Below are 20,960 nucleotides of genomic sequence, written 5' to 3' on the forward strand. Positions count from 1 at the left end.
GCAGGAATAATACAACTGCTTCTAAAATGACAATATGAGGAGCTAATTACAACCTCCTTCCATTTCTGGAGAAGAAAAACTGAAATGTGGAGCAGTTGGCAGGTTACACACTTGATTCCAATGACCTCCTTCCTGGACTACTTGCTGACATAGTACACTGAAGTGTCCAAGTTTACGGCCAACTGAGTGGGGCTTGAAAAAAATTGTGCTTAGGCAAAAGGGTTCATTTCCTACAGAGGATCTCAACTAGGCAGGGCCAATCCGACAATGGGTCGATTCTCCTAATTATACAGAGACTCATCTGCAAAAATATTTAATTAGGAACTCTAAAAAAAGAGTCTATATGAGAAGGGAAGCAAGCGCTGTGAAAGGTGCTATAAAGGCTCTCCACATAGCAGGTGACTTCTGACATGTTTTAGAACAGGGACTGTAAAACATTGACAGAAGCACCATGCTAAATGGTGACCATATACTTGGCCTGAGTATTAGGTGACAATAGGGAGTGGTGAGGGGTATGGTGAACTGAAAAGAGTACATACTTATTTTAAACGAAGTTTTTCAGTATTCAGTAATTATTATCTTGCAATAAATACAGGCCAAATGTTGCTAGATATTATTTTTCAAGACTAGATGAAAATCTGAATTTTTAGGTAAAATCAGATTTTAAAATGTTAGCAATAAATTTTAAAGTTTCTTAAACAAACAAACAAACAAAAAACACAGAGTGCGGCCTTAACTGGTTTGGCTCAGTGGATAGAGTGTCAGCCAGCGGACTGAAGGGTCCTGGGTTCAATTCTGGTCAAGGGTATGTACCTTGGTTGCTGGCACATCCCCAGTAGGGGGTGTGCAGGAGGCAGCTGTTCGATGTTTCTCTCTCATCGATGTTTCTAACTTTCTATCCCTCTCCCTTCCTCTCTGTAAAAAAATCAATAAAATATATTAAAACAAACAAGCACATAGTGTGGGTAAAAAAGAACATATGTGTAGAACAGACAGGGTTTGTAGGCTGCTAGTTTATAACCTCTGGCAGTGGTTTCCAGATCACCTCTTATGGGGCTTGGAGCCATAGTTTGAACCTGGAAGAGCAGGCCATGGAGTTAGCTCTCTTGACCTGGACACTGGATGACTATTGATTCACCCTAAGAATACATCAGCCTTTTTTGGGTTGTTGTCAGAATCAAACTTGTTGGATGTCAAGATAGCTATGATTCTTCTTATTTTTTCTTTTCCCACATATTGAAGAACTAAGTCAGGTTTCCCTATACCTGCTTGATTGTGAAACTGGCTATTTGAACCCAAGTTCAGCATTTTATATTTGCTCCATTAAATGTCACCCTGTTATTTGCAGTCCAACATAATAAAGATCTGCATTGGGTCTCAGTTTTCTTGTCCAGCCAGTGCATTATCTCTCTGCCTCTCTCAGAGCACAGTTTGCTGTCAGAACTATGGCTGTGGTTAAGTTGTTGGTTAAAGAGCTGTGATCATTGTCTTGGGGGGATGCAATAGTCAGCATGAGTGTCCTGAGTAGACAAGCCTGAGTGGGGCTTCAGCAGGGGCTGCTCTGGGGGCCAAGGCAGGGAAGTTATTCACAGAGAGAGAGGGGAGGGGGCTAAGAGAAAAGGTTTTTAATGAAAGAAAATTCTACCTCCCCTTCTCTCCCCGCCACAAATCTGTCTAGGGCTTTGTCTCCCCATTGGACTTAGACAATGAACAATCAGTTATTTCCTTCTTTACTTTCTCTTCTCGCACACGAGTTAATCACTTTGCAGCTACTCTGAACTCTATCAAAGTTCTCCCCAATATTTTTTTTCTGTAGCATGTTTTTCTCATGTACGTGTAATGTTATCAACATTAAGATTCTCACATTGACCTTTAATCTGCATTAAAATGATAGTGATGATAATAATGCCCCTTGTTTTGTATAACAGTGTATGCTTTTCATAGCACTATCAGAGGTTATAAACTCACAGCCTACAAACCGAGTCCTGGCAGTAGCCTAAAGAGAGTCACAGAGGGGCTCTGCTTGGGTCTACTTGACAGGAGTTCCTGGTCACGAACCATAAAATAGGCTCCAGAGGATGATCAGCAACACACCTTGAAAGAAATCCATGGAAGAACTTCTGGTGTAAGGATTTCCTTTGAAAGGTTCATTTTCTTCCTAGTGAAGCTATTCTCTAACCAGCGTGCTTTAGCCATTTTGATTCTAATTCAAGAGAGATCGGAGCTTGGCTCTTCAAAACTCTGTGTCTTGCTTAATTTTTTTCTTTATAAGAAATAAAGGAAATAGAATTGGATAGTTTACTCCGACATACGGAATGATGGGTTGTCTATAAAATGTCATATTGCACATAAGCCAGAGATTCAAAAAATGTCTAAAGTAAGGTGCCAGAGATTTGTCTATTTTATTGATTCTACCAAAGAAACATCTCTTGGAAAAGTTACCAATTGAATTGCTTTGACTTGTTTAACTTTATTAATGCATTTTAATATTTTCTTTGACTTTAAAAAATGTATTTTCCTAATTTACTTTTCTTTTCCATTTAATAATATAAGGAAATCATTAAATTTGCTAGTTCAGTTCTTGTGGACCCTGATCTTTCTGTGCCACATTCATTTTACACATGTGGTCTCTTTTATTGTCTTGAATATCTCAATGGTATGTAAAGGAGATTTCGGTTCCCAATCTTTGATTCCAGAATTACATAGGAAGATACTTTTCTATCATCCAAGTTGAAATTTTATTTTGTCCTTGTTCTTTCTGTCTTTGGCTATTATTTTCCAATTTTTCTTCATTTTAATCAGATAGTTCAAAAATATAATTTCTTAAGGTGAAGTGAAAGGGGTTAATAAGGGTCAAATAGGCAAAAATCAGAGCATTGTTTGTTGAAGGAACACAGGCATCAAGACATTCAGTCCAGATTTATTGACTAATTGTTGAGTGCCGTGTACTCTATTGGGAAGTGAAGAGAAATAAAATTCCTTACTTGTCCTCAAGAACCCTGCAGGAGGGGACCTGATTATGCTGGTGAATTAACAGAAGTGTATTCATTGTTGTTAGACGCTCTGATTCATTACAAGGCTGGAACACATTCAGCAGGATGGCGGAACCACAAGTCGGGGTTTTCCTCATGAATGGTACAATTGTACAATGAAGGAACTCCCCTGTTTCCCCACCATTTTTAAAAGAAGGAACTATAAGAACTGTGGAGGTGGGTTTGCCTTGACGCTAATGAACCCTGGTGGGGGCTCCTTATTCAACAGACCTCTTTCAAGGCTCTGGCACTGGATTCACATGGACATACGCTTTTATCAAATTTTCAAAGGTAAGATTTTTCAATTCCTTTTATTTATTTATTTTTTTAGAGAGAGAGAGGGGGAAAGAGAGAGAGAGAGAAACTTCAATTTGTTGTTCTACTTATTTATGTATTCATTAGTTGATTGTCGTATGTGCCCTGACTGGGGGTCAAACCTGTAACCTTGACATATGGGGACGGTACTCTAACCAACTGAGCTACCTGGCCAGGGCCTCAATTCTTTTTCTTAAAGAGGCCCTCCTGGATCTGGCCCTGTGGCAACCACAATTGTCCTTGCCAGCTGTCCTACCAGGTAGCAATTTATAAAGGGCAGTAGATAGTCTTTATTGATTGCTTTTCTTTAGGAAATGGACACATATCTCTGAATAGTCACCAAGTATTGTTACCAACTTTATATGCTTACATATATGTTTAATGTTTAGTTGTTGGCAAATATTATTCAGGGCCTCTAATTCCTTGAAAGTCTTTCATCTATTCTAAAATATAGCCAACAAACTGGAATGAAATCTTTAAGGAATTATTCCATTTATACCAATGCAATGTCATAAAGAATAAAAAAGCACAGTATTTGACAAAGCCTGCAAGGTGTTCTTCAATGCTTATAGGATTATATAACACATTTTCTGTGATAAATAATAACTGGCACTGGCATTTGAGAGACTAGAAAGGTGACACTCACAGTGACCTCTCAAGCGTGAAAGACTCAAACTCTTGGGGCACCAGTCTTCACAGAGGGGGTTTATACCAGCCGTGGGCAAACTACGGCCCATGGGCCGGATCTGGCCCATTTGAAATGAATAAAACTAAAAAAAAAAAAAGACCGTACCCTTTTATGTAATGATGTTTACTTTGAATTTATATTAGTTCACACAAACACTCCATCCATGCTTTTGTTCCGGCCCTCCGGTCCAGTTTAAGAACCCATTGTGGCCCTCAAGTCAAAAAGTTTGCCCACCCCAGATTTATACCCTTTTGTATCTTCAGTATCCAGGACAGTGCCTGGCATTCAGTAGGTGCTTAAATAAGAGTGAGGGGAAACCTTCAATAATTATACAAAAAGAGCCAGTATGGCTGAAGTTTGCAGTCTGTTACAATACAAGACAAGAATGAGACCCCAATATGGATCAGTTAGAGAAAATATTGTGATTCCCCAAAGGCTGATTCTTTGTATAAGCAGAGACTCCCTGTAGAAAGGATAGAATTATAACGGTCTTTTACTAAGACAACTGGAGTTGCCTACACTATTTTGTGAGGACTGGCAGATTGAGAAATTAATTAAGATCAATATATTAACTGTGGAGAGAGGCCAGCACTAACTCAATAATTAAATAGATTAGCATTCAGGGGTGGCCTATGATCCCCTGATCATCTGGTATCTGCAGGGCTGCCCTGAGCATAAAGGGTTAGACTCCACTTCTACCCAAAGCAGGGTTGTTGGTGGTGATGGGTGCGAATAATTAATCCCATGGAAAGAGAGTCTGGACAGACTTTTTCAAAGTTTCAAACAACTGACATGTTGGTTCTTTCTTTTCTTTTTTTCCCTAAAAGCAAATGTATTTAGCAATTTTTTACTCCTCCCTCTACCCTCCCTCTTCTGGCTTTCTTCCCTTCTCTCCTATCAATGAAACCAAGATGTGATTTGAGCTCAAAATATCATTTGTATGAGAGCAATTAGCACTTAATCTCAATTTACCTCCTGCACATATGGTGGATGGTTCAGCTGCTAGAATTTCAATGCAGGACTTCTTCAAAATCTAGAAGGAGAGGAAAGAAAAAAGTCAAAGCACCGCTTATTTTGTTAAAAGAGAGAAGTAAGGTTTGCTTTTAGTTACTAAGATAGGAAGAGTCAAGAACATTATGTTGCAGTGGGTGGTTGGTTGGGGAGTGCTTTACTAGTACCCTTAATATCAAACATGCAATGAGCCAATATTATGTTAGTTGCTTTTCCAAAAGCCATAGGAATCATTCATTGCTTCTTTCAGCAGATATTTCCTGAGTCTATGATATGCCAGACCTAGCTATGGAGAGATGTTGGGGAAACAGAATTACAATTGAAAAGATAAATAACAATGGCCGGTCATATGTGGTGGGTGCCAGTGTGAAGGGGCAAACAGAAGGAGCTAAGGAGTTCACGGGGGTGGGGGCGATGGGGAGAGATCACTGAGGTCTGGTACATTGGGAAGGACTTCATGGAAGCCATGGTGCTGAGGGTAGGACTCAATGAAGTGGAGTGAAGTGAGTTAGGGGAAGGTTGGGGTCCAGGCAGGGAATGGCGTTAACAAAGGGAGAAAGTAGAAATACATAAATCTCTTTAGCTGGAACATAAGCAGCTTGAAGAATTGACAAAAGAAAGAGTGATAATAGATAAAGCTGGAGAGTAGGATGGCGATGCCAACCCTCTAGGATCATTTTCAGATGACTGTACTCAGTTCCCTTTTTGTTAGAAAAGTCCAGCAAGAAGTTGAGGAAGAAGGTTTTGAGGGCTGAGTTGTACCCCACTCGCTTGGGTGCCTGGCCAGCCTGGGTGAGGGGCTGAGGGCTGTTTTCAGGCTGGCGGGTGACTGAAGCTCCCAACCACCCCTTTTTTCCTTTTTTCTTTTTTGTAACTCTGGGCCAGCTTTAGCTTTGAGGCTTGGCTCTAGCTCTTAGGCCTCTGCTGCTGAAACCAGGTATCTGGTTTGTTTCGGTTCTATAATCAAAACTCTGTATCCACTCCAGCTCTGAGATCCCGGGCTCGCTGAAAGCAGGTTTCTGGGGTTTTGTTTATTTCTATATTTGATGGCTGGCTTCCTTGAGTGGAAATGTAGTCTTCTACCAAATAAGAGTCCTGTGCGGTTGGAGGAGTGATAGAGGAGCCCCATGACCGCTTAGGGAGTCTGCAAAGAAGGCTTCTCTGGCCAAAGCAGGGTATCTGATTGGTAAGGTTTAAGCTTCTCTCCATCATTTCTAAGTCATGTTTCTTAAAATTTCAACTAAGCGTTTTAAACACGTATAGGATACTGAATTAATTTACCAAGCAAATGCAGTATCTTTATTTGGGCCTTAATTTGGAAATAGAGATGGTTCAGCGGGCTGAAGGAAGTCATTTTTCTATTTACGAAAGGGGCATTTGTTAGAGGAGAGGAATAGACAGTGAAATTATAACACTAAGTCAATAAAAGGAAAAACATCTTTTGGCACTCTTGTGTTGACGTATTTATTTGCATGTGCTACTTTGTTCCAGCTTAACTAAAACATACATCACGGGTTACAGTAAAATAAAAGATACACAAATTGCAAAAGGAGAGGAAATGGATTAAAGGGGAATTAAGAGGATGATGAAATAAGGAGTGAGAACATCACAGGAAAAATATACTGTGTGGAGTTTATTTCCTTGCTAGGAATGTTCGCTCATGGATTTAGTTCTAAGATTTCCAGTAGCAAATAAGGACAGACAATATTTACGAGATTCTCAAGCTGTAGAATGAAAACAAGCCAGTTTCTCTGAAGAGATAATATTTACCCATTCCAGGGAGAAAGCTGGGCGTCCGCATAGAGAAGCATTGTGAAAGGAAACGAACAACACGCTTCAGAAATCTCATGGGCGGATGACAAAACATTAAAATGTATTCACTGAAACAGGCTCCCTCACAACCATGTATTTTAGGTAATATATACCTGAAAGTCATAAAAAGCAGTATGTCTTTTTTTGACAGTTCTAACATTCAGATTTCCAGCTACTTTTCCTGACATTCCTTCCCACTCTTGTGCAATTTTTTTTAAAATATATTTTATTGATTTCTCTACAGAGAGGAAGGGAGAGAGATAGAGAGCTAGAAACATCGATGAGAGAGAAACATCGATCAGCCGCCTCCAGCACCCCCCCCACTGGGGATGCGCCCGCAACCCAGGTACATGCCCTTGACCGGAATCGAACCTGGGACCCTTCAGTCCGCAGGCCGACGCTCTATCCACTGAGCCAAACCGGTTTGGCGCACTCTTGTGCAATTTAAAGGCATTTTGATCCTTTGATTCTGCTATTTGTTTTCAGCTTTCCCCGATTTCACAGTAGGAAACAGTTTGTCTTTCTGTCAGCTTCTGCCTTCTTTACTGGGTCTCTGGCTTCCCCAGCCACCTCTGCCCCGAACCCCAAACACAGGATCAGCCTCCGTTCTTGCTAGTCCCTAAACCCGTTCCAATTGGAGATTGATTCATGTGCCCGCAACCCCCCCCCCCATCCAGTGCCCACCTCCGTGAGAATCAGTGGTCCTCACACAGCTGGCCCTGGGGACCTGGAATCACCACTAGCTCCTGAGGGCCCTTCATTGTCACTCTGACTTGGGACCAGGCACCCCGAGGATAGATCCTGGGCATCCATGTTTCCCTGTTGGCTTCCCCGTCCTTCCCTTTCCTGGGGTTGGTCCTTTGGGTCTCTTATGTATGCAGTGATGTGCTAGGATTGGGGCTTACCAAAATCTTGATGTGCAGGGACTCAAATCCCAGGTGACAGCTGTCTGACTTGAATGGCGCTGATTGTTCAATCTCTCCCCCCATTTGCTATCATTGGTCTTCCTGCCTGCAGGGCCACCTCAGGAGCCACCCCTTTCAACATGTCCTCAGGCAAGTCTTCAAACAGGCCACATTGGAAGAAACAATTCACCCACACGGAGAAACTTACTAAATAGTGGCATTAAAACAACCACAAAGCTATTTTTTGATGTGTTAAATAAAATTCCTAAGGCATTTGACATCCCTTAATAAATCATTTTATCATCCACAACAAAAGATCTCCAAAACAGTTTAAGAATAAAGATTGGGCTATTGGATCTACTTTGTCCCCATCCCCAACTCCACCAAAACACATAAATGAAATATTTTCACCCATGTAAGTTCTTGACTTTGAACCAATGTTTTTGATCCAACTCTAATACTTAACCAGGGGTCACTAAAGGCAACACCCGTGCATCTTTGAGCACAAAGACACACTAGCAGGGGTTGTCATCATAAACACATGCTGCATTATTCTCCCAAAGTGTCTGCAATTAGCTGATAAATCTAAGGAGTGTAAGAAGGGCCAAAAAACGTCAGCCAAGCGCTGTGATTCAATCCAGTAAAAACACAACTTTCCCAATCTTAACCTAAACCATCTGGAAGGAATGCACTGCCGCCAACAGAGTGAATTTATCAGTGAGGGGGGATGGGCAGGATTTGTCTGGCACTGTGGCTTCTATTACTGTGAAATGTCTGGTTTCAAAAGGTGGGAAGTCACAATGGCCCTGGGCAGATTTGGGGGGTTTCCTTGTTTATTAGCAGCCCAGACTGTATGGTAATCACTCTGTCTGAACTTCCCCCACACAGCAAATCAGCTTAGGGGCTGGAGACTAGATGAGGGTGAGGAGGTGAAGGATCAGTCCCCCCTCAGCACAGTGGTAGCCATGGAAGAGGTGTGGACACAGCACTGGGGAATCGCTGGAGTGAAATCACTAGATGGAGTGGGAGGGACTCACACAGAGTCCTGGTGATGTCAGAGCTGACAGTATAATTGGCCTGTAATAGAGACTGGTTAAGACCACTACATGCCTCAGATATAATCCCTGTGAGACGTTAGGTCCTGGCTCTGGTCCTGGACTTACCTGACCTATGGTCCTTGACAAACCCTTTAACTTTTCTGAACCCCAATTTTGGGGAGTAATTTCACGTACTGAATAACAGCTTAGAATCTAAAATCAAATTGCTTGGGCAGCTCATTCATGAGCAGGTGGCCTTGGGCAAGTTGCATAACCTGAGTCTCTGTTTCCTCAATTGTAGAAGAGGCCCATCACTGGCCTCAGGCTTAATTTGCTGAAACCACCCAAAACCCCACAAATAACAAGGATGGTGAATCCCCCCCAAAAAATAAGTACCTATTGCATAAGTGTGTTGAGTTGGCAAGATTGAATGAGATAACATAGATAAAGCCCATAGCACAGAGCCTGAAATCAGATAAGTCCTCCACTAATGGTAGCTGTTATTATTGGGCCCCAAGCGGCACCCTGTACTGGCCTTGTGGACTTGGACAAGTTATTAAAACTCTGAACCTCAGTTTCCTCTGCTATAAAATGGGGCTAAGAAAAACACTGACCTGAATGGGCTGTATGACGGCAAAATGATAACAGACATGAAAGGAGAGATATTTAGTTTGTAAAGTCAGTTGGACTTAGGTGACAAAACTCATATTGGATTGGAGGGTAAGGAAAAGAGTGAAATTCAAGGAAATCTGATAAGGATTTTGTTTAAGGACAGAACAAACAGATGTGATTGGTCAATACATAGCTATTAACAAGCCTTGGGCCACCAGCCATAATGTACCCTTCATGAAAAAAATTCACTAAGAAATGTCTTCAGAACATTTTTAGTAGTAAAGCACTTAGGAGAATGTCTGACAAATAAAGGTAGGTTTACAGTTGTGAGTATGTGAAACAGTTTATTCTTATATTATTTATTATTAATTATTGTATTATTTTCCATACAAACAACTGAAAACCACCTTTTTCCCACCCCCCATATATTTGGTCGTCAAACCATGATAGCTGTTATTATTACTTCTCTTATCACCACCACTACTGCTATTACTGTTGGGCCAAGATGGTAGCTCATAGAAGCTTACATCCCACCACCCATCACTGGCCTCAGGCTTAATTTGCTGAAAGAAAAAAAAACCCCACAAATAACAAGGATGGTGAATAATACTTTCCTGTCAACTTTTGGAAAGATTTCAAAAAGGAGCTATATGGGGAAACAGGTTTAAAATCCATAAAGAACTATATAAATGCGACGTGTTGCCACTGGTATAGTTACTTTTGCACATCTCATTAGATTGTTGGCAGAGTAAGAGAGGCAGCCGAGCTTTGCCAAATAATAAAAGCTACTCGGTATATTTAAAGTGAAATCCATTGTGGACCAGTGCAGGTTGTATATAAGAGGTTATTTTTTTGGACTCTAAAAGCCCAAGGTCCCTTTTCATAAAATTCTCAGTTTATACAGAGATTTTGCAAGAATCCTTAAAGGATTATAAATGTTGCATGGAGTATTAGGAGCACTCCCTTTGCCATAGGCACACCTAATTTTTTTTCTAATTGTTCTTCCTCCTCAATTTTCATTTACTTGGCCATTTTCTGTTAGAGGATGTGTGTGTGTGTGTGTGTGTGTGTGTGTGTGTGTGTGTGTTAATAAAAGACCAGCCTCTTTTATTCATTCATTGCTTCCACACATCTTTCAGAGCATGTTCCTTAGTGTCTTATTTGGTGTTAAGGGCACAGTCTGCTTTTAAGTCATCTGGGGCTTGGGACAGGCTAGTCCACGGGTGGTTAACTATCTATTGACCAATTCCATCTGTCTAGTTCTCTAAGATAAAACCTAGCAGTATTCCTTAATTTCACTCTCTCTGTCCAATGTGGATTTTGCCACCTAAGTGCTAATGATTTTACCAGTGAAATATTTCTGCGTCCACCTACATTTTAGTATACATTATTATCTAAATATTTTTGGGTTGTTTGTTCATTGTCTATCTTCCTCTTTTAAACTACAAATTCTATGGACTCATTTTTACCCACCACCATATCCACAATACCGAACCTGACACATAGTAGGCACTAAGTAAATATTTATTGAATAACTATGTGAATAAATGGGACAACTTCTGCCTGACTTCAGAAACTGGCATTCTAGCATATTATGTATTGGTCTTCCTTCTTCCTTGTCGTTATAATCTTAGGGTCTTATTCCTCATCTTCTAACACCTTCTCCTTCTTATTACATGCCAACATCTTTGGGGACCATTTTCTCAGGGTACTTATGTAAACACTGTGGGTGTATCATGTCTAAGACCAAGATTGGCCTGCTTTGTAAAAGCCCGTGATGCCTTTACTTGGAAAAGCATGTAGAGTCTGTGTATAGGGGCGAGGCTCAGGCTCCCACAGGAAGACCATATGCTCTATTATGGCAGAACGCACACTGGATAAGCCTGGGGACCATTGCGTTTAGTTTAAAAGGCCAGGCAGCTTGGGATACACAGCCAGCTCCTCCAAGCCTTCAGGATTGTCAATGCTTCCCCCATGAATTTCGAAACTACAGCAGATCCTCTAATAACATCGATTCATTTAACATCATTTCATTATGTTTGAGACGTTTATGTCAGCTAACCTATGGTAGAATAGATTTCAGTGATGTCATTTCACTGCAGTTCTAAGAACCTATGTACAATATTAAGTGAGGACTTGCTGTACCTAATTTCTAATAAAATGGGAAAAAAAGAAGTCACCTTTTCTATCGCTTCTCGGCCTTTTGGCTAAGATCAAGTGTAGAAGTCACCTTTCCTAACTAAATTCCACTCCATAATTTAAACCAATCATCACACTTATTATCAACTATGGACATTATCCTAGATCCATGTCTTTTCTACCGAATCTGAATTACTATTAATAAAATAAAAATGTACTATTATGCACACATCTTTCTGGGATTCATATATGAATATATATATATATATATACAAACATGCAAGAAACATTTTAAAGGCTTTACTGAATGTTGGACAATAAAGCAAAAGTTTCTGTCTGGGTGGGAGCACCCAGCTCACTGAAATAAATGCTCTTCTTCTCTTGGTTAATTTCACTCTGAAGGAGTATAGGACAAACAAGGTTCTGAAATGGAGGAAATCCTTTTATTTTCTTCCACGAAATTACTTTCCTCTCCTGTTTTCAGAAGGAACGCTCAGATAACTGTGAACTTCAAAACGTAGTGTATTTAGTAAGAGGAGCTTGTTGACCTGAATATTGGCGAAGGCAGCGGCTCTCCTTGAAAACTGACCCCTGTAGAGAGTGTTTCACTGGATTTCGTTCTAAATTCTGCTGTTGCTTTTGTAATCGATCCTAACAGATTCTTAGGTACAGGAGGAGGAGCTGGGGGAGTTGGTGGGGATGGTTCCTGAGGATTACTCTCTGCGATCTTTGTAGCCTCTTCCTGCTATTATTTTTATTACCGTTGGATTCATTAATAAGCCAAACGGAAATAGCTTCGTTGAAATGACCGGCCTGAATGCCTGCAAAGTCTGAGCCTAATTAATGACTGCTGCGGCAAACACTTTTTAAAACAGATTTTCTGCTCACTATAGAAACTGTAATTGATTCTATTTCTGTTTCCAGGCAAATGTACACGGAGTCCAAATACCCTCTTTTATAGATATGGTCTTGGAAGAGAGGATGGGGGAAGGACCAAGGATTTTATATGACACAGGGCCACAAACATGCCGCCTCATCATGTAGTGTAGGTTTTGAAGGGCATGCAACCCTCTGGGCTGCTGTACAATGAAAAAATAAGCAGAGCACGACCTTGGACACGATGGGAAATACGACAAATGGGGCAGTCTCTGTCATCGCACGATTTATCACTGACCCAGAGTAATAAATAGCACAGGGTATGAAAAAGACCCAAGGGACAGGCAAGTGGTTCCAACTGGTGCTGCTGGAGTTTGAGGCAGGGAGGGTTCCTGATGGAGGAGCCACCAGGGCAGGCTCCGTGGAGAACAGAAGACTGAAGCAGGGACTTGAGATAACATTCAGATGTCGCAAAGTGGCTTCCTCCAATCAAATAAGCCCGACTTACAAGGAGGGTGGCTGCTGCAGAAGTGGTCTCCGCCTGTCTCCCCCTGCGAGGTCTGGAAAGAGGCTTCGTTCTGTAAAGACAGGTACTTTCCAGGACTGTGGGAATGTGCTAAACTGTGATTGGAGGGAAGCCCGGAGCAGCTCTTGGTGGGATCTTGGAAGGGTAAGTGGGAGTGAAGGCCTGAAGATGGGCTTTGCCTTTTGTCATAGCTTTGCTAGGACCTGGACCATATTAGGGGCTACGCTTCTTTCACATTCCCATGAGCGGAAGGGGGAGGTCAGCACAGGGTATGGTTTTATAAGTAAAATAAATACATATACACCATGGAAGAGATTGGCTCCTCGGTTTTGCTGATCTTACAGCTTCTTCATTAACAAGGATGTTCATGCCAAAACTCGCAAGAAATTCTTGCAAATACAATTGTTTGCTCAATACTTGATCAAACACGCATGAAGCTCTGTTCACTGACTCACCCTCTTATTAATAGGAAGCCCGATGCAAGTTCAAATATTTATTCCAGGGAAATGCTCCTAGATGGAGGTGGCCTGGTGCCAGGAACCCGTTTTTTCTTCTCATAGACAGCGCTCGTGGTTCCAGGCACCGCCCTCAATTGCACACTAAGTGGGGGCACCTGGGGGCAGAAGCTGGCATCTCAGTACAGGCCAAGTGCTGGGATTCAAAACTGCAGACCATTTCAATGTGATCTGAGCCCGGCTTCCAGGCAGGTTCCCGTTCCCCTGCCTGCAGCCCTTTTGATAAAGCAAACCAAGCCCCGGAATCTGGTTAGACATACTCTAACCTGAGGGCTGGTGCTGCATTTACCAGTTGTGGTCCCTGGAATTTTCCTGAAGAAGCCACAATGACAGAAGGCAAAGGAATAGCTTCTTCCTTTCCAGCTTACCTGGCTGAAAGGGCTGCAATCTTCCAACCAACCAACTTTTGTCTTATAATTTTATCAACCAGATTCTGCAAAAGCAAGTAGAAATACTGTCCTCACAGGTAGAATCCTGACCAAGTGTGAGGGAAAGATGATTCTCCCAGCCCGTGTCAGGCTTCCAGCTTCCTGTGATGATGGAAATTCATCTGCTGAACAGAACTTGGGGTTTTCAGAGATGCTGTCCACCGAGCAGTGAAAGGCTCACGCTGGTGCCCTGTCAGACCATGTGGGTTCTGGTCTTGCCTCTGCTGTAACTGGGCGAGCTGCATCAAGCCATTTCACAATTTTGGTTGTCAGTGCCTCCTTCTCGGACGTGGAGCTGCCTCCTGGCCTGGCCACATTATTCAGTAGTGTCTTGTGGTCATTCTCCTCATAGCCATAGAGACAGACTTGAGTCTGTTCCAGATCACAGCTCACGGATGTGTGGCCTTGGACAAGTTAGCTAATCTCTCTGTCCTTTAGACTATCTGCTTCTGTAGAGGGAGTCACAATATCTACATTAAATCATGGTCATGAGAATCTGATGATTGTGTAAAATGATTTGCCTGGTATCTAGCACATGAGAACTCAAAAAATGGTGGCATTTCTTATTTTTACCTTCCTAAGGAAATGAGGTGGGAGAGGGCACAGACTCTTGGGTCATGCAATTGAGTTCCAACCCCATCCTCCACGTTAGAGCTATATGCCCTTGAGTAGGATGTTGGAGCTTCAGTTCCTTCACTTATAATATGGGAATAAGAGTATTTCCTTCACAGGGTTGTTATGATTTTTAAATGAGGTAATATTAAATGGGATGAAAGAACAATATTTGGTTCCCAAATCAGTTATCTACAGCTGTTGATTTCTTTCTGTCTTTCCCTTTGTCCCTCCAATGAGAGACTAAAATGAAAAACAGGTGAGAGCACTTTGAAAAGTAACACATTATACAAATCTGACACATGAAGACTTCTCCCTTAAAGTAGAGAGAGTTGAGGGACAGCAAAAAGACCAAAACAGGAGTCAGACTGAGGAGGCAGAGGATCCGGGACTTGATGAATCCTGGCTCTAGGATTCAGTAGCAGTTTTCCATTTCCTCAGACATTCACAGCCCAAGTATTGTGGAAAGAGCAGGATCTCTGCAGCTAGACCTGGGTTCAAATTCCCCATTCTACCATTATGGCAGGCAGACTTAGGGCAGTTTATCCAAACCGCTTGCATCTCAGTATCTTCACCTGCACAATGGGGATAATGAATCCTTCTTCAGAGAGGGGTTTTTGAAGTGCCTAGCAGAGGAGTTGGTGCACAGAAGATGCTCAATAAATCCTAATGATTTTTGTTCCTCTTTACAGTGTGTACTTATTTGTTATCTAAAGGGTATATGAATGTCTCATGGTCTCTGGGAGCTTTAATTTCAAGCGTGATTGTTCTATTGTCAGACTGTGTCTGACTACAGTTTCCCACAGTCCCTACAGTAAAACACCGTGGCCTTCAAGGCTCCCTATGATTTAACCTCTGCTTGTTTCTTCACTTCATCTTCGGCCATTCTCCACCATAAGTACCGCCCTTCTTACATTCTGCTGTGCGTCATCCTAGGGCTTTGCTCTGCCAAGAATATTCTATTCATGCTCTTCAATGAATAGTTCCATTTCTTCCTTCAGGTCATCTCTTCAAAAGAGCCCAGATTCTTTGTCACCCCCTTCACTCTTAATCTCAGAACTGTGGTATGTTATTTCTTTCATACCACATATCACAATTTTAATAATACATATTGATTTGCTTGTTTTTATGCGTCCCTCCCTCTAGATCAGGAGTTCTCAACCTGTGGGTCACAATCCCTTTGGGGGGGGTCGAATGACCCTTTCACAGGGGTCGCCTAAGACCATCCTGCATATCAGACATTTACAGTATGATCCATAACAGTAGCAACATTACAGTTATGAAGTAGCAACGAAAATAATTTGATGGTTGGGTCACAACATGAGGAACTGTATTTAAAGGGCCAGAAGGCTGAGAACCACTGCTCTAGATGATAATCTCCACTAGGGTAGAGTCTCTCTGTCTGCTTTACTTGTAATTGACTGGCCAGAGTCCACCATAAGAGGTTTTCAATAAGTACTTGATGAGTAAATAAATACTAGCCCCTGCTTCTTAAAAATAAGGTCATTCTGGGCAGAGACCTTTATAAACCACTTGAGCTTATTGCAAGCTGCCCTGCTCTTATTTTGGATAATTAAGCCCATTCCTATTTTATTATGAGAAAACAATCAGCCACCAAGCAGCCTCCATGGGCACAAGCTGCATTAGAAGCTTTAGATGGGGGGGAAACGAGAACTTTCTTTTCAGTACCCACAAGGATAAATGAACCTAATTCTTAAAAATAGCCCACTTTTAGGCCATAATTATTTCTGTCTGACTTGAGAAAGATGAGCCCTGCTGCGCTTGTCCCTGTTTCTCTGTCCAAGCAAACAAATTAACAGCTACCATAAATACAGGTTTCATGTATTGGAAGGATCGAAACCACTAGCATAACTCCCAGATAAACGCCCCTAAGAATGCTATCATTCAGCTAAAAGTTTGGAGTCTCAAATTATTATTCTTTTTCCCTTTTGGGGAGACATTTTTTGCTAAAAGTTCTTAAAAATCTTTGGCGTCATTTCCACGTGGGGGCGAGAAGAGCTTTATAAACATCCTGGCTCAAGTTGAGCTTGGGTGAGTTGTTAGGTTGAAATATTTAAGGACAACAGTGATTTATGCAAATAAAAATTATAATTGTTATTATATAACAAAAATAATCCAAAGAACTTGGGGAGGAACCAACTCTTGAATGATGTAGGCACATGTCCCTATTCAGAACCCAGCCATCTGGGGGCAGGACTTCTGCAGTAGCCTCATGATAGAGCTCCCGCCTCTGGCTGCCCCCAGTCTCCCATCTAGATACCCACTGCCATCAGATTCTCTTCTTAAACATCACTTGTTAGACATTCAAAATGTTTCAGGGCTTACACCCTCTAAGTTGAAGTTAAAGCCTCTTCAAGGCTCTTGTCAATCTAGTTTCAACCCAATGTCTTGGCTTATGTCCCATACTCCTGACTCCTTTACCCAAACTCTCCCACCAGACAGACAGGCAATTATTATTGTCCTTGGAAAATGCATTGCTCTGGGCTGAGGTCACATCATCTCTTCTCTGGTGCTACCCATCACCCTTCCCTGGTGGTTCAGGGGCTCAAGTCTACCCTGCTTTCTCATGAAGGTTCCAGCCCAGAATCATCCACCTCTGGGTTTCCAAAGGATTCATGGTCAGACTCAAGTCCTGCTGTTCATCCTGTCTTGCACCATTTGGATGTTGTTTTATATGGTTATTGCAGTTCTTGTTGTTTATATTGTCAAGGATGCCACCCTGACCCCAGAAATTATTTACAGCAGGGGCCCCTCACCTGGGGATCCATAATTGGAACTGATACTCTTTTATTCTTTCAATTATTTCCACTTTCTGGTTAAGGGAGTTTGAGTGAGTTTCTGTTCCTTGCAAACAAACACATCTGGAAGGAGATGGCTGTCATATGTGCATGCTTAAGATAGGAATGCCCAGCCCGAGGAGAGATTATTTTTCACAAACCTGAAAACTTAAGGTCTCATGTATCAATGCTCTGAAAGTACATCTGAGGCATTTATTTAAAAGTAAAGATTCAAAAGATGCAGATTCCAGGCTCTATCCTATACTGACTACAAAAGTAGCCCTTTAGAATGGGGCCTGGGAGTATTTAAACAAGATTCTCAGGTGATCCTATATAATTAATAGAAGCCTAGCGACTGAACGGCAGAACAACCACAACAACCGCTTCGCCAGTCGCTATGATGAGCCCTGACACCAGGGGGCAGGTGCTCAACACAGGAGCTGCCTCCTGGTGGTCAGTGCACTCTCACAGTGAGAGTGCCACTCGGCTGACTGGGATAAGCAGGGCTCCCACAGCAGGAACAGCCACTCAGATGGCATATCCACAGCAGGTTGGCTGACCAGGGTGAGAGGCTGCTCCCTGCAAGCCATGCCCCCACCAGTGCACAAATCCCGTGCACTGGGCCTCCAATATATATATATATTGGAGGGCCAGTGCACCAAATTTGTGCAGTTTGGGCGGGGTCGGGGGGGGGCATCCCTCAGCCCAGCCTGCATCCTCTCACAGTCCGGGAGCCCTTGGGGGATGTCTGACTGATGGCTGGTGGACATTCTTAGTGCTGCTGTGGTGCTGTGGAGGCGGGAGAGGCTCCTGCCACCGCCACTGTGCTCGCCAGCCGTCAGCCCGGCTTCTGGCTGAGCAGCACTCCCCCTGTGGGAGTGCACTGACTACCAGGGGGCAGCTCCTGTGTTGACCGTCTGCCCCCTGGTGTTTAGGGAGAATCATAGCAACCAGTCGTTCTGTCATTCAGTCGATTTGCATATTAGCCTTTTATTATATAGGATATATATATAATCAAGAAAATCTAGAGGAATGGGGGAATCTGACATTAATGTCTCTCATATGATAGTGAAGGGACATGGAAGAGGAAATAATTCATATACCTTGAGAACCAATTGTTAAGTATTTTCATCAGTGTTATCTTCTGCAATCTTTCAACAAGTCTATGATATGTCTTATCATCAATCCCTTAAACAAATAAGAAAGTAAGTGAAATAACTCATCTAAGGATCTATAAGGGTGACTTGCTGGGCCAGCATTTAAACTCTGAGCTGACCAACTCCAAAGTCCTCACTTCTCATTCTGATGGAGTCCCTATCACACCCTGGAGGGAGGAGGAGGGAGCATGAAGACACATCCATGCTGGAGGTTTCCTAGGTCAGTCTTGGGGAGTGGGGCGAGTCCTGACCCTGTGGCTAATCACCTCTGTGTCAAGACTTCCTTGCCATCTAAGAAGACAGTGATTCTCTGAGCTCTGAATTTACATCCTAAACCCTGAGGCTGGAGCCTGGTGAGATCCACCTGGAGAAACCACTGGCTGTCTATCTGGTCCTCAAACTTAAAGGCAGAGGCTGCAGTGTCTCCGGCCTTCATTACAGGAGCAGCACACACACTGACCTCTGGCTGAGGCTTTAGAGACCAGTGGCATCCAATATGCCAGGTAGACCGAGGGCCTGGCCCGTGTATGGAAGGAGGAAAGGAGAGGCCCTGGAAGCCAGAGTCCTATTTCCTGACAGGAAAGGGTGGTGGAAATCCAGGTTGGGATGGAAAGGTGGTATTGTACAAACCCTGGAGAACACGGAAGCCTTAATATTTGGGGATTATAGGTCTCAAGCAGTGGTTCTATTAAAATTATCTGGGATGATCTTAAACAATGCTGCGCTAGGTGATTTCAATGGTCAGCCACGGTAGAGAACCACTGGTTGAGAGTGCTTCCCATGGCCGGTGAGACCAGGTGAACCTGCAGATTCTCTGAAAACAGTTTGTGTTCACTTATGGCTGGGAAAACGGAGGCCTGTAACTGCGCACCATCAGCCACAGTCTGGGGGCAGCCTGGGTCCCCGGCTGCCAGAGCAGGGTTCCCCTCCATGTCGACGTTCCCACTGTAGGGTAGAATGGGCACAGAGAATGAAGAAAGAAACAGGTGTGAAAGGCAGGAGGCAGAAGTGGGAGATGACCGATAGGAAGAGCTGCAAAGGAATGTTCCCTCAAGCAGGAAAACGCCAGCCTCGGAAGGATGGGATCGGGGTATTTACAACAGATCAGGGGCAGAAAGGGCTCGAATGTCCAGTCGCAAAGGAGGTGCTCTACTCACCGAGTGGATGATGCCTTGCAGAGCCTGAAAGCCGTCATTTACAGGAAACACGTGATCCTTACTGTCCGCAATCCGGGCCAGCTGAGAACAAACACAAACACACATGGAGGACGCAGGAAAGCCACTGGGTTTAGGGGACTCCATCCACTTTTAGAACCAGAGGAACTCGAGAGGCTTTGACTGGGCTCAGGGGCCTCACTGAAAAGCCCTCAGTAATAATGAGTTTACCAGCGGCCTCCCTGGAGCGAGCCCGGGGGGTTGGCGCCAGCTCTTACATTTGCTGTAATACTTCTCTCCTTGGGAGCAGAGGTAAGACTGCCCAGTAGATGAACATTTGGCCTGGGTCGGTGTATTTATGGATCTGGGGGCAGACCACGGGCTCATTTCTCTCCCATTCACCCAAATTTCTGTTGGCAACTGTTTTCGAACCAAACAAACTCATTTCCTTTGAGAGCAACTTTGCAAATAAATTCAAGCTTTGGTGTTGAGGAAGGCCAGTGAATGGGGGACCCTTATCTTCACCCAACCTGCTCACTGAGGAAAGGCCCCCGGCCATGGTTTGGCTGCTCCTGCTTTAAGGAGCCGAGGACTGGAGAAAGGAGAAGCTGCTCGGTGAGCTTTACTATCCCCCCCAACCCCCCATCTTCGCACTTTTCTGCAATTGCCACAGTCACAGTCGGTGCCAGGAAGTTTACTGATTGCACAAGCACCACAGTGTCATTGGGAAATTTCAGAAAACCCAGGAGAGTTAAAATACGTTTATAAAAAGTTACTTATAATCCATGGATTCATCCATTCATCCTTCCATCCATCACATTTCTATTATTGTTAACTTGATATATATTGTCTTTCATAGTTTTTCTAGGCAATATACACATATTTATTTAAACACTGGACGCACACTATTCCCAATATTCTGCAATCCTAATTTATTTACTTCACATATCATGAGCGCTTTCCCATGTTATTAAAACAAAAAGAAATTACAAACTACACTGAGTAACGTTCATTTAGGTTGTTAGCAAATTTTCACAATTTGCTTATACATACGTGTACATATTTTTTTCCCCACTTGCTAATTATTTCCTTTTTTGGTATTGAAAACACACTGCATATTTAATGGAAGAAAGGGATGTTTGCCATTTAAAAAAAAGATTCATCACATTAAATAAAAACAACAAGTTTTCCAAGTTAATTCAGGTCTATTTTGACACCTTCGCTGTTCAGCGTCTACCAAAAAAGATGCTGCCTGGATGGTCTGTGTTAAAGGCCCCCACGTGCACCAGCAAATGGCTTTACATTCCTTACTCATCCAATAATTCCCTTCCTGCTTATTAGCA

General features: G+C 42.8%; 1 protein-coding gene across 1 annotated transcript in view; it reads right to left on the reverse strand.

The window, feature by feature from the left end:
- ANTXR1 (anthrax toxin receptor 1) overlaps positions 1-20,960 on the reverse strand; it is a 218,443-nt gene that overhangs the window by 138,460 nt on the left and 59,023 nt on the right. Inside the window, exons 8-9 of the mRNA XM_015571469.1 lie at positions 19,621-19,701; positions 5,008-5,068 (exon numbers count right to left, since the gene is read on the reverse strand). Of these exons, the coding sequence (XP_015426955.1) occupies positions 5,008-5,068; positions 19,621-19,701 (142 nt within the window). The remainder of the gene's footprint in view (positions 1-5,007; positions 5,069-19,620; positions 19,702-20,960) is intronic.

This window comes from Myotis davidii, unplaced genomic scaffold (genome assembly GCF_000327345.1).
Source record: "Myotis davidii unplaced genomic scaffold, ASM32734v1 scaffold247, whole genome shotgun sequence".
Classification (NCBI taxonomy): domain Eukaryota; kingdom Metazoa; phylum Chordata; class Mammalia; order Chiroptera; family Vespertilionidae; genus Myotis; species Myotis davidii.